Here is a 12,979-nt window from a genome sequence, read left to right as displayed (position 1 = left end):
TGGCCCTATTTAGCCAGGTAGCTTTGCATTCGAAGGAAAAGGTGTCATTCATTATATATCGAGCTGGCCATCAATCTTGTATGGGTTCTTGCTATAACCTGTAGTTTTGAATATGTGGCTTTTTAGAGCCTGCTGAGTGCCATCGCGTAGAGTGCTCAAGTTTTTAGAATATGGGTCTTCACAGCGTATAATAATTGGAATTGATTGTTAATGATAAAGTTGGCTGATGTTGAGGATAATAATTAGGACTTTTTTTTTTTAATTTAGCAAAGAAATAAAAAAAATTGAAAAAATAATACAATCTATATATGGAAACAACACAGTTTCTTTACACCCTTCTCCCTCTCCACCACAAAACACCAACACTGTCACAGTGACACCATCTCTCCTCTCTCTCTCTTTATCGGGATGTACAAGTCTCTCTCTCTCTCTCTACCAGCGGGTCTTCCTTACATTTTTGGCCGCTGCCACCATCACCCATCATCACATGGGATGCCAGGAGAAATTGGATATTTGTGGAGCTACATCCGCAATTGATCTGGACGACTATATGAGAAGTGTTTGTCCATAACGCGTTGGTTTATTACATTTAACAAATATCAGTAGTGTTACTATAGATGATGAATGTATTACTTGTTACGGAAGGCTTGAAGAGTAGGGGTTGATATTTGTAAAGAAGTTGATGAGATAAGATAAGTTCTGGTCAACAATAGACTTAATTAGTATTGTGATATACTTCAAGAGATTTGAAATATTAGGTATTTCAAAGCGTTTTTAGTGGAAAATGATATCATTTATCGTGAATAAAGAGACATGTAGTTAGGGGGATGGATTCGTTCAAGAGCAACCTGGACTTGTCCATGAGCATTCCAAACTTATCTATAGGCTGAGGCAATTTTAATGTTGACCCCTACACGAGCATTATATGTCTGTTCTTAATTTAAATAAATTGAAATGGTATAAGTTTATCCATAAACATTTCATATTTGTTCATAAATATTTTAGACCTGTTCACGAGAAATTTTATCCCCTTGTTGTCTTTCCTTTCTATTTTCTAAGCAAGAATTGTGATTTTTTTCCAAAGTAAATTGTCAGCAACCATTAGTTCCGTGTCGAAACATGGATGATTTGTAGGTTTAAAGCAAACTTTAAATCAAGAACAAATTAAAACACAGTGCCGTTCATCATGGAAATAAGAATCCAATCCACCCCCACCCCGACAGCAAGCGTAAAAAACAAGACTGCAGCCATGGAACGTTATTGACTATATACTTTCAATATTAAAAAAAAAAAGAATTCAAATCTATAGAATAATATCTTTAGCCGTTTGCATGTGAATTGGTTTTGGGATAGGGAGACAGATTCGTCAAGAGTGACCTAGACTTGTCCATGAGCATTCCAAATCTGTTTATAGACTGAGGTAATTTTAATGTTGATCCCTGCAATTACAAGTCTGTACTTGATTTGGATAAGTTGGGATGGTGTCGGCTCATTCATAAATATTGTAGGCTTGTCTATGAACACTCTAGGTTTATCCACAAGCTTTGAGAAATTTTATATTACTTGGGGAGTAATTAGCGTTCTCATATTAGCTATTTTTTTAGTTTATTTAAAAAAAATACAAATATAATAGAGAAATTCTAAATGAAATATTATTATCATTTTTGATAAGTTATGAGTTTTTTTTTTATTTTTTTATGTATATCTCGTTTTTAAAGATGTACTTTAAAAAAGTAATTAATAGAATTCTAAGAATTACTTCCTTTGCAGCATAAATTTTTTTTATAAATGCTCAAGCCTCTTAATGAGTGCTTGAGACTTGTCCACAAGTTAGCATGATTTTTAAATAATGTTAGATTATATACTTTAAAGTTATAAGAATTATAAATTTAGTTTAAATTAAATATAATGTGAATTTTCATTGTATTTAATTATGAAATGTTAATTTTGATGAATTGTAAATTGTGTTTTTAAATTGAGAATTGTTGGGTTGATTTTCGTGGCAGGGAATTGAGAAGCTGAAAATCTGTCTTGACCACTTTTTTTTCCGAGTTATAGATAAAAATTGTAACTCATCAAGCTGTATTATTGATCTAAATATTTTATGGAATATGTTATTTTTTTAATTTTTTTGTTACTGTGCTAAATTACAAAACAACTCCTTATTTAGTCATTTTTTTTGTATTTTCCAAATAAACGTTATATTGTATAAGATTATTAACAAAAGAACTAAATGGTGTGGGGTCGGTTTAATGGTTTATATGATCAGGGAACCAGATTAATATATTTTTATTATTATTTTATAGCTTCTTGTCTCATAGCTCAATTAGTTACCGTTTGTAAAATAACTATGTCGCAAGCTCGAGCTCTTGTTATGCTAGAAACAATAATCTTTGGATAACCAACTTGTCATCTGAAATATTTGTATAAGCTTATTAACAAAAGAAAATAGTTGGGTAAAGAGTTTCAAAATTTAAAAATAATATCAAAAAAAATTATAATTTAAATATTATTTTTTTATGTTAAAAAAATAATACAAGTCGTAGTGATAACATGGGAAATAACCTTGTAAAAATACATAATGGGTGGGGTGGGATGATGGTGTCGGCACAAGTGAAGAAAAAATCATTTGGTGCTGTTTATAATATAAATATCATGAGTTGAACCCATGGGATCAAAGAGTGGAACTTAAATTAAATTGTTCAATTATTTTGGCTTACGAAAATAACTTCATAATAAAACAAGGCCACAAGATCATAAGTGCCACATCTCGAGAGCAAAGGACAATCGATTTCTGCCACCCACATCTACTCCTTAACTAGTCTGGTAACCAAACATAAGATTTCAGGTTGATTTTTAGCATAAAAGAAGAACACGACTGAATTATCATTGCATTATTTAGCGTTATAAAAAAAATTTAATATATATCTATATATATAATAAATTAAAAACTATATAAACCAATAAGTTTAAAAAGAATTATTAACACTAATCAGGAACTAAATTAGAAACTGAGAAGTAGATGTACATGAAGATATTTATATTATTAATATTAAGATATCTTTATTTATTTTTATTTAATTATATAAAAATAAAAATATATTTTTATAAGAAAGGTAACTGTTTAAATTTTACAAAAAAAATGTAATTGTTGTTATAAATTTTTTCTATTTATGTATTTTTTTAACAAAAAAAATCTTTTTTAGGTATGTTTTTTATTGTATAAAATTTAAATGAATTAAAACCAACATTCAAAAAAATAATTAATGATTTGAAATAAGTATAAAAAGGGTGCCCTTTAATTAAAACCACTTTCCTTTTTTAATGTGTACCTGTTTGTAATAATTTCTTTATCATAACTTTGGTTTTTTAAATAAGAAAATATCATAATCTCAAAAAACAAGTTTTAATAATAAAAAAACATAATGAATTAATAATTTTAACACATGTGTTTTAAGAATATAGAAAAATAATAAAATATAGTAAAGTCATATAAAATATTGATACAAAAATACAAAAAAAAAAAACATCATCCACATTTAGAAAATTATGCATATTAGATTCATATATAATCATTTAAAAAAAATTGGTAATAGTACCATAAAAAATGCTAATATCATTTTGAAAAAAATAGCATAATTGAATTATTATTTAAACATCATTCAATCAAATTCATTCAAAAAGATTCAATATTATAAAGTGTGAAAATATTTTTATAAAAAAAATTAAAAAAAAAATTAAAGGAGCAACACAATTGGATTGTAAGAACGAGCTCGCATGCCTAGCTCAAATTTAAACTCAAGAGTACACATGCCTAAAAAGTCAAGCTTGCTCTCCTGGTTTTTTTCTTAAAAGGAAAACTTTATATTGTCCATCCTTATTATTTTTTTTTAAATTATTATTTAAAAAAAATGGATGACATTTGACTTATTTATGTATATTACGTGTCATCCACTAGTATGTTTTCTAGTAACTAGAGATTTTGCACTTATTCAAGAAATCAAGATTAAAGATTTTGGACTCCAAAAATCTAGAATTCAATTATGTTTTCAGATAAAAACATAAGAATAAAAATTCATTGAACCTCTATAACCTTGTTTCTAACAACAAAACATATTTTAATTAGTTCAAAAATAAATTAAAAAAAAAATAAATTTAAAAAACATTTTAAGTTGTGATATACTTTCTCTAACATCATCAAAAACAAAAATTGCCTCTATAAAGTCTCCCTCTCAAAGATAAATCCATAAACAATAAAATCAAAGTCATTATTGGCCGAAATCCAGCTATCTAAGAGTTTTTTCTCTTTTAAAAACTTTCGCTAACTTTTTATCTCCTTTTTCAAAAGCAAGGGTTTGTAGCATAAGAAAAGTAAAGTTTGGGTGTAAACAAAAGATTCAACCAAAAAAAGACCAAATATCATAATATTTAAAATTGAGAGACCAAAGTGTAGATTTATACACCTTGAACAATACACATGGGAAACAAGTTGTTAATTTTTGTCAATATCAATTTTGATCCTTATTTTTTAATTTGACTTTCCATAATAATTAAAAACTTTATTATCAAACATCAACACTCGATTTCACCATGAAAAAAAAATTATTTTGATAGCTTAGAAGCACAGTAGAACACAACCTAAAAAGAACAGAAAAAAAAAATAGAAGATAAATAAGGCATCTTTAAAAGATAAAATTGAAAAGAAAAAAAGCTTACTAACCAATTGAAAAAAAAAAGCTCGATAACTAAATGAAAAGAAATACAAAACTTGAGGGAATAATAAAGGGAATTTGTATACCAAATATGAATAATGAAATATAAGAGGACGAACTTGGTTTTACAAGGTGAAACCTCATTCTCTTATAGTTTCTTACTATTTTTTTGTTTTTTTTACCTATAAGGCAAGTCAATTCTTTTCTAACATAAAAAAATATTCAAACAGTAATAACCTAAGTAAACCTAGATTAACTTGACTAACTCGATATTCAAGATAACCCCAAATAAAGGAAAGTAAAAAAAAAAAAAGTTCAAAACCTAATAGTCTACTAGTCTAATGTTAAAGGAAGAAATTTAAAAAATAAAAAAATAAAAGTTAAATTGAGCTAAAATTCAAAATCAACAACTCTAATCATATGACCATATAGAAAACCAAAAACAATCTTGAACAAAATTCTTAACCAACAAAAAACTAAAAAGAAAACAAATAGTAATCAAAACAATAATAATCAAATCTTATATAAAAACTAATGAAAGAAAATAATGAGGGATTTAATTAAAAAATAGAAAAAAAAAAACCTAGGATAAAAAAAATGGAATTAAAATAATGAAAACCAAATTTGGATTAAAAAAAATGAAATAAAATACTAAAGGACAAAATTGAAAGATAAAACAAATTAACGAAAGGATTAAAAAAAGTAATTAAAAAATAAGAACTAAATCTAGAAAAAAAAAAGAAAAAAAAAAAAATGTTAAGAGACAAAATTGAAAGAAAAAAACCAAGAAAATGGTTTAAAAAACAACAATCTAGAGAATGAGTACCATATTTAATATTAAAAACAAAACAATATCAAATGGAAATGGATGAAACTGGAAAAAAAAAATCTAAAATTAATTCAAAACAAAGAAAGACCAATAAAAAAAAGGATTGTAATTGAATTTTTCTCCATTATTGTTTTTATCAAAATTATACTATTTCTACTTTTTATCTAAATAAAAAATCAAGCAATTAGGTAGGAAAAAACAATGTCTACACCCATTGATTTTTTTTATTATTATTATTAAAATAATATCATTTTTACTTCTTGCACAATACAAAATACAATTGACTCTGGTAACCCTGATTATTCAACTTAGTTCGTGACCTGAGATATGATTAGAGTTGCCTCCAAAACTGGGTTTTAAAAGTATGATAAAACAAATCATCAAAAATAATATGAAAATTCAATGAAATTAAATAATAAAAGATAAAATTGTAAAAAAAAAAAATCAAGAAAAGAACTCAAAATAAAAAGAATTGCAATCATAAGAATAATGATCGAATTAAAAAAAAATTAAAATCAAATGATTAGAGATTAAATTGAAAAATAAAATCCCATCAAAAAAAGATTAAAAGCAAAATAAATAGGAATTAAAATAATGAAAATTAAATTTGAGAAAAAATAAAAATTCAAAGTCAATGAATAAAATTAAAAAACAAATAAATCAAGTTCAATACATTAAATGATTGAGAATCATTTTATAAGGACAGCATAACTTTTAAAATGGAGGAGAAAAAAGAAGAAAAAAAGAGAAGAAAAATTATTGTCAAAACTCCTCTATTCCATGAAAGTCAACACACATTAATCTATAATGTAGAGGGTGATGTGATGCTTTGGACACCATCACCAAAGGCTACATATAGCTATCGGGAGACGCTGTATGGATCACCCAAAGGGTACGAGTGTCTTCCACTTGATTATATATACTCTGTTGCACGCACCAATTATTTTTTCTTTTGAATTTTAGAAAAGAGCAAAACACCCCTAATCCCATGGGATACTTCCTAGAAAACCAAGATTAAAAAACCCAAAATATCCCTTGACCTTGGGCAAAAAGAAAGTTGACCTCAAGGGTTATGCTGCAAATGTATTGTACAAGAAAATGTGAAAATCCAAAAATATCCCTCCGACATTAGTTGTGTTTTTTTTTCAAGGGTACAAAAGTAATTTCACTACAATAAACATGTGAAAAAATAATTCTACTCCTAAGCGTGTTCAAATTTTTTTATCATAAAAGAGCTCATCATTCTTTTTATTGTCAAATGCAATGTGAATATTCCAGGGTAAAGCAGTGATGAGATTTAGTTTTATTTGTAATTGTAATAATACAATACTACAAGTGTGGTATTTGTGACATGGAACACTTAATTCCTTGAATGAATGATATCACATTTCAAAGTGTTCAAGAGCTAGTTCATTTTAGAGAATGCATGCAAGGACTTGGCTGCTGATCCATTCATTATTCACTTTCCTGTCACCAGCAAAATCAAGGATGGGATTATACGTCTAGTTAATTTTGCTTAGGTATTGAATTTCTTTATACTGTTCCTTACACTTAGCAATATCCGCTTGGGTTTGGCTTGAGTTTTCCCACCCAGATAAACAGAAACAGGAACGAGCAGCCAGCATTTAACATTCGGTCATCGCGGACAACATTTCTCTGCTAGCAACGATGAGTACTTCCATGGTTGAGCCTAGTGATTAAACTGATGGCAGGATGTCTTTTGCATTGCTAGAAGCATTCCTGCTTGTAGTTAATACATTTCCAAGAAAAATACACACGTTGAAAAGCAACTTCTATCACTTTCCTAAACACCCCTAAGAAGGGGCAAAAGTTACATGCTTTGTGGCACCAGATATATAAAAGTCAATTAACATACTCCTCTATCATACAAATTTCAAAGAACTCCCAAGTTTCTTGAACTTACAATTGTATCTGTAACATTAACTTTCACCTTTCTATTTGTGTCGAAAGGAGATTATATCATCATTACTTATTGCATCACAGGAATTGAGCCCCCATTTGCCACAATCTGTCGCTCCAGCTACAGCAGCCAAAAAAGAAGAAAAAATATTGAAAAACATTAACTTGAGATAGAAATTGAAAATGTTAAAACATTCTTATGTTAGACAAGAAAGCTGCTCAAGAAGTTTTGATCACCCCAAGGAAGGAAATTTTTAAGAAAATTCCCCATGATTTTTTTACAGAACATGATCAGACACTAGAAACTAAATCAAACTAGAGATTTTAAATTGCTGTGGCGGACAACAAAGATGGACATTCAATAAATGAAGTAATCTTTTTCAAAGCACGTTGAGCAACAAGCTAGTTCTCCCCTGTGGAATACCAGTATAAATAATGTCGTGGGAATTATCCCTTGGATGATCAGATCCTTCCCAGGAAACTAAAACTAACTTTGACTACAAATTATAAAACTCACCGTGAATAAAGATTGAAGATTGGTCTTCAATTGAGTGTGTTCATGATTCACTTGTTGCAGCCATCTCAAACACCTGCACCAACATTCTTGGGTCAATCAAAATCCTCTGCATTGGGTAAGAGCCAAAAAAACAGGATGAACAATACCCAGCAAGATCAACATGACTGCACTAAATAACATATTGGCAAATAACAGCTCCAATATTTCACCAGTCAATGATTTTTTTAACTTCAATGAAACAACAGATGCTTATAGGACTCCATCATAATTCTATGATCAATCAAGGAAAGCAGATAGACCATTCCTGAAACACGAGTATCTCATGAAAACCTATTAAACTAATTGATTTACTGGTATAGCATCCAAATTGTCAAACTTCATATCCACTACCATCCACCTAAGGTTAACAATTCTGGAATCCAAAGGAACTCTGCTGTCACAGGAAAAAATAAACACAAAAGTAAACTTGAACACGTAAATTTCTTTTGTGACTTTTGATAGATCAAAACATAAACAGTCAAGAATCTTATGATAGACAAACTTTCAAGTGCAACAGAATAAGACTTACAAATTAATATTGATTGAAAGGAAAAGGATACAAATTTGTTATGAAAGTGTGGAAGAGATCTCACCCTTCACGGTTTTGGGCTTCACAAAAAGTTTTGAAGGCAATGCAGACATTTTTAATTCTTGCTGCACCAATGCTGTTGACCATAAAAAGCAATATTATAATTAAATACTATAGAAGACAAAACAATTAAAGTAATCGACATGCACGCAAGTGATTTTGATAGAATAACGATAATTCCATTAAATCTGGGTTTCCTCACAAGTGACTAGAGCACAAATGGAACAATCAAATAACCTATAATGAAATAAGGACGTGAGTAAATACCTGGAGCTACTACCTTTCAGTTGATGGACATGAGAATCCACCTGTTTGAAGTCAACATCCTGCTGTTCTCTGAAGAGAACAGGAAAAAACCTAATAAGTCAATTTTGCAGGCAAACTTGTACTTTCTGCCTATCCGAAGCAAAGAGCCCCACATTCAACTAAACAACCGCATGTATCTCTACATAAAACCAAAAAAATGAAGACAAGAAAAACAAACTCACAAGGCTTTGGCCATATTGTTAACAAGCTTTTCACAATCTTCAAAGAAGAGAGACACAACCTCCACCACAAAATCAGGGCTGCTCTCATCTTGCAGCTTTTGCAACTGAGTGAACTGATCGTCCACAAAACCCTTCTCAAAACCAACAAAAAGCCCCATGTCAAAAACCCTTTAAAACCACTAGAAATTAAAGTCTACAACCCGTTGATTGATTTTCAAGGAAATGAAATATTACCCAAGAAAACGACTTCCCTTAAAAATAAAAAATAAAAAAATAGAGAGAAAACTCAAAACTAACCTCTTGATAGAGAAGGGTAGTGAAATCGGTATACTGTCTCTGCAACTGCCTAAGAAGATCCATGGGCCGGGTCGGGTCTCAACACTGACAACGTGATCAAATGAGAGGGGGGGCAAAGGGACAGATTTTTATGGCTGCATACTGGGAGCCGCACTATATCAAGCGTAACGGAAAATTGGGCTAAAATAGCAAGGAGGAAAGCATGAATTATATTTGGAAATATTAAGGTTATAAAGGAAACTAACTAATGACTTCTCATAAGTCGGCAAATTACCAATTACATTACATATCAAATTTCTTTAGATTATTATTATTATTATTATCAAGAAGGCTAGCGCAGCCCAATCACGTAACATCAAACTTAAATATACCTTCAAGAAAAGGTTTTTTTGGCTTGGAAAAAAATTTGAAAATTAGCAAACTTTTATTGGGCAACTTATTAATTTTAATTGGTTACTTCTAACCAACCAATCTAAAGCTAAGGTTATTTTTCTCCTCTAATTTCTCTCTTTCACTCTGTCCTTAATAACTTCTCTTTCTCTTCATTGCAAGTTTTTCCTTGTCTCCTTGTCTTCTAGCCCTCACCACCACCACCACTCACGCTCCAATAATTCTCATTTAAAAATTTTAGGTTAACACTCAATCTCACTCTTAATTTTATAGAATTTATTATGATTTGGTGATGTTGGGATTTATTTTCTTATGTTAGGGTTTAATTGAATTTATATTAATGAGGTACAAATTATGTCAATTACGTGTAAATTACATTAATTGAGTTTATCAAGTATAAATTAAATGAATTGCATTTTATGTGATTTGTGAGGATTGTTGAACTTGTGAGAATATGTGTGGACTGATTAATTACATTTTTTTAAATCACATAATTTATGAGAATTAGTGAATTTTATTAAATTATATAAGGTTTTTCTGTAACTGGAGAGAATCGATATAGTATTTAAGGTTATTATAATTAAAATAGTTATAAATTAAATTAAATAATTATTGTTTGAGATTGTTACGATAGGAGTACTATTATTGAATGGTAAGTGGTCATATTGTTGCTAAATTAGACATTTCACTATATTGGATGAAGTAATATTGTATTTAGTGCTAGATTAGACATTTCATTGCCCAAACTAAAACAAGTCATATGTAGAGGCATGGGCAAATATTATAATAAAATTGAAGTTGATATTAATTTAAGGATGCAAGCTGAGAACATCCAATTCATCATGTTGTTATGCACATTTTTTAAAATATTAGTTTGGAGTATCGCCAATTACAAATGAAGATATATAAAATTTTACATGAATAATATATCTAAACAAGTATTCTCCTCTTATAATATCGAATATATTTAGATCCCATATTATAATCAAATTACTACACAAGTATCATAGCATGTTGGTCGCTTAGAATAGTTAGTGACAAAATAAATCTAACATTGATTCTTGAAATTATATAAAAAAAATTCTAAATTTAAAAAGAAAAAAAGAGTATAAATCACTTGTTAAGAAAAAAGGTTAAAATTCTAATAAATATACTTGGCATATCATGATGGAAAGTATAACTAACATGAATTCTCAAAAAAATTTATGCAATAAATGGAATTAAGAGGCAACTTATACACCATAACAAAATAGTGTTTGTAAAAAAAAGAACCACAATAATTAATGTGATGAAAAAGCTATACCATGAGAAAAAATCAGAGAAATTACAATACAATTTTAAGAACAATTTAGATGCTAAATACATTTTTTTCTATTTTTTATTACATATATATATATATATTAATTTAGGTCAAATTTTTTTCGTATAAAACAAGATAATGGACATATGTATCATATTAGAAAAAAAAATAAAAAAATTAAGAGACTTAAATAAGTAGAATTTAAGTGAGGTATTGAAATAGAAATAGTAGATAATTGTCTTGCGTTTCATTGTGGGCTGGAATAAATTTTTTGCAACACAAAAAAACAATGCTCAAGTATTGTTAATATATTTCAAAAAAAAAAACAAATCTACAACTCGACATTATAGAAAAAAAATTAAAAAAATAAAGGTTAGAATGAAAATGAATAAGGATGAAATTAGAAAAAAAAATAAAAAATAATTCTTCAAAAACAAAGCAGCAATAAAACAGGGAAAGATTATCAAAACTTGGATTACCTAGATAAACCTTCTATCTAGATCATGAGACAGGGATAACTTGATTGAAATTAAAATAAAAACAATAACGAAGTTTATTTTTTAAAATGAACAACTTCGAGGAAAAAAATAATGTCAACTCATGTTAATTTTTCAAACTCATAATCCTAGCTAGTAACTAAACATCATATCTAAAAAGCTATCATTTTAAAACTTTGTTTTACCTAACGAGTTGACTTGTAACCCATATGACTAGTGGTATAGACCGAGCTTGATTTCAAAAGAAATTTAAGAAGAATTGATCCAATATAAAGTGTTCAAAGATCCAGGTTAACCCATGTCCTAGTTAGCCCAAGGCTAATCTAGTCAAAACCTGTTAACTATTTTTTTTTAATTGTATCTTTTACTCTTTTCATAATACAAAAGGATTTGGCTAACTTGGGTTCACTTATGTCAACCCACTTTAATCGTGACCCATATTTTTCCTAAATTAACTACTATGTAATGTCTAAAAACAATAAGAAAAAACAAGAAAACCAAATCCCAACAAATCAAATGTCTAATAATGAAATAAAAATAAATTCAAGGGTACATAAATAGTAATAGTGAATAAAGACCTCTTTTGAAAAAGAAAAGAAAAAAAGACAATCTAAAATTTTGAATTGAAGGCGAAATTGAAAAAAAATAACAAATGAATCCAAAAAATAAAAAAAGAATCAAGAGAATGAGAATTAAATTTAAAAAAATAAAAAAAACAAGATTATAGATCTAAGGATGAAATTGAAAAACTAATTCAAATTTAATAAAAGGACTAAGAATCAAAATCAAAATATTAAGGGTCTAAAAACTAATTCAAATTTAATAAAAGGAATAAGAATCAAAATCAAAATATTAAGGGTCAAATTTTAAATATCATCAAATATTAAATTGAAGAGAAAAATTAAATTCACAAACGAACCAAAAACAAAAATCATTAAGAATTGAGAGAATTAAAAATAAAATCATAGATCCAAGGACAAAATTGAAAATAAATTAAAATTTAATAAAAGAGACAAGAATTGAAATTAGAAATCAAAACATTAAGGGTCAAACTAAAAATATTATACAATAAAAGGACAAAATTGATATAAAAACCAAATACCAACATATATAAAATTAAAAAAAAATAACTGAAATTTAATACAATAAAAAAATGAGGACCAAGTGTGAGAAAATTAACAAATAATACATTCTTTTAATTTGTTATAAGGAAAACATGTTTTTCAAGGTTAATGAAAGAGAAAAGAAAAGGAAAACTTCATTGAAACTCCACTATACATGAGGAGATTACACACATTTCACTGCCATTAATAAAAGAGAAAAGAAAAGGAAAAAAAGAATTTCATTGAAGCTTCACTATACATGAGGAGGTTACATATATATATATATTAAATGTTACCT

General features: G+C 28.1%; 1 protein-coding gene across 2 annotated transcripts; it reads right to left on the bottom strand.

The window, feature by feature from the left end:
• Window positions 1-7,138: 7,138 nt before the first annotated feature.
• Window positions 7,139-9,634, bottom strand: LOC105121954 (histidine-containing phosphotransfer protein 5-like). 2 transcript variants are annotated; one of them, XM_011020838.1, is made up of 6 exons: window positions 9,392-9,626; window positions 9,095-9,225; window positions 8,874-8,942; window positions 8,611-8,682; window positions 7,979-8,051; window positions 7,139-7,582 (listed from the first exon to the last, which is right to left on the bottom strand). In XM_011020838.1, exons 1-6 carry the CDS (start codon window positions 9,452-9,454, stop codon window positions 7,532-7,534), a joined length of 459 nt encoding a protein of 152 aa, XP_011019140.1. In that variant the 5' UTR covers window positions 9,455-9,626; the 3' UTR covers window positions 7,139-7,531. The 2 variants fall into 2 exon arrangements, with proteins under 2 accessions (XP_011019140.1, XP_011019142.1); XM_011020840.1 differs by lacking the exon at window positions 7,139-7,582 and adding an exon at window positions 7,639-7,874 and having other exon boundaries at window positions 9,392-9,634.
• Between the last annotated feature and the right edge of the window lie 3,345 nt (window positions 9,635-12,979).

This window comes from Populus euphratica, unplaced genomic scaffold, assembly GCF_000495115.2.
Source record: "Populus euphratica unplaced genomic scaffold, PopEup_1.0 scaffold46.1, whole genome shotgun sequence".
Lineage (NCBI taxonomy): Eukaryota > Viridiplantae > Streptophyta > Magnoliopsida > Malpighiales > Salicaceae > Populus > Populus euphratica.
This window is presented reverse-complemented; position numbering and strand designations above follow the sequence as displayed.

Bases quoted from the DNA above. Each gene is read 5' to 3' on its own strand.
- LOC105121954 (XM_011020838.1), bottom strand. From the start codon at position 9,454: ATGGATCTTCTTAGGCAGTTGCAGAGACAGTATACCGATTTCACTACC. The intron at 9,226-9,391 runs GTTAGTTTTGAG...GGTTTTGAGAAG, and splicing joins CTACCCTTCTCTATCAAGAG to GGTTTTGTGGACGATCAGTT. The intron at 7,583-7,978 runs GTGAGTTTTATA...TGGCTGCTGTAG, and splicing joins ATCTTCAATCTTTATTCACG to CTGGAGCGACAGATTGTGGC.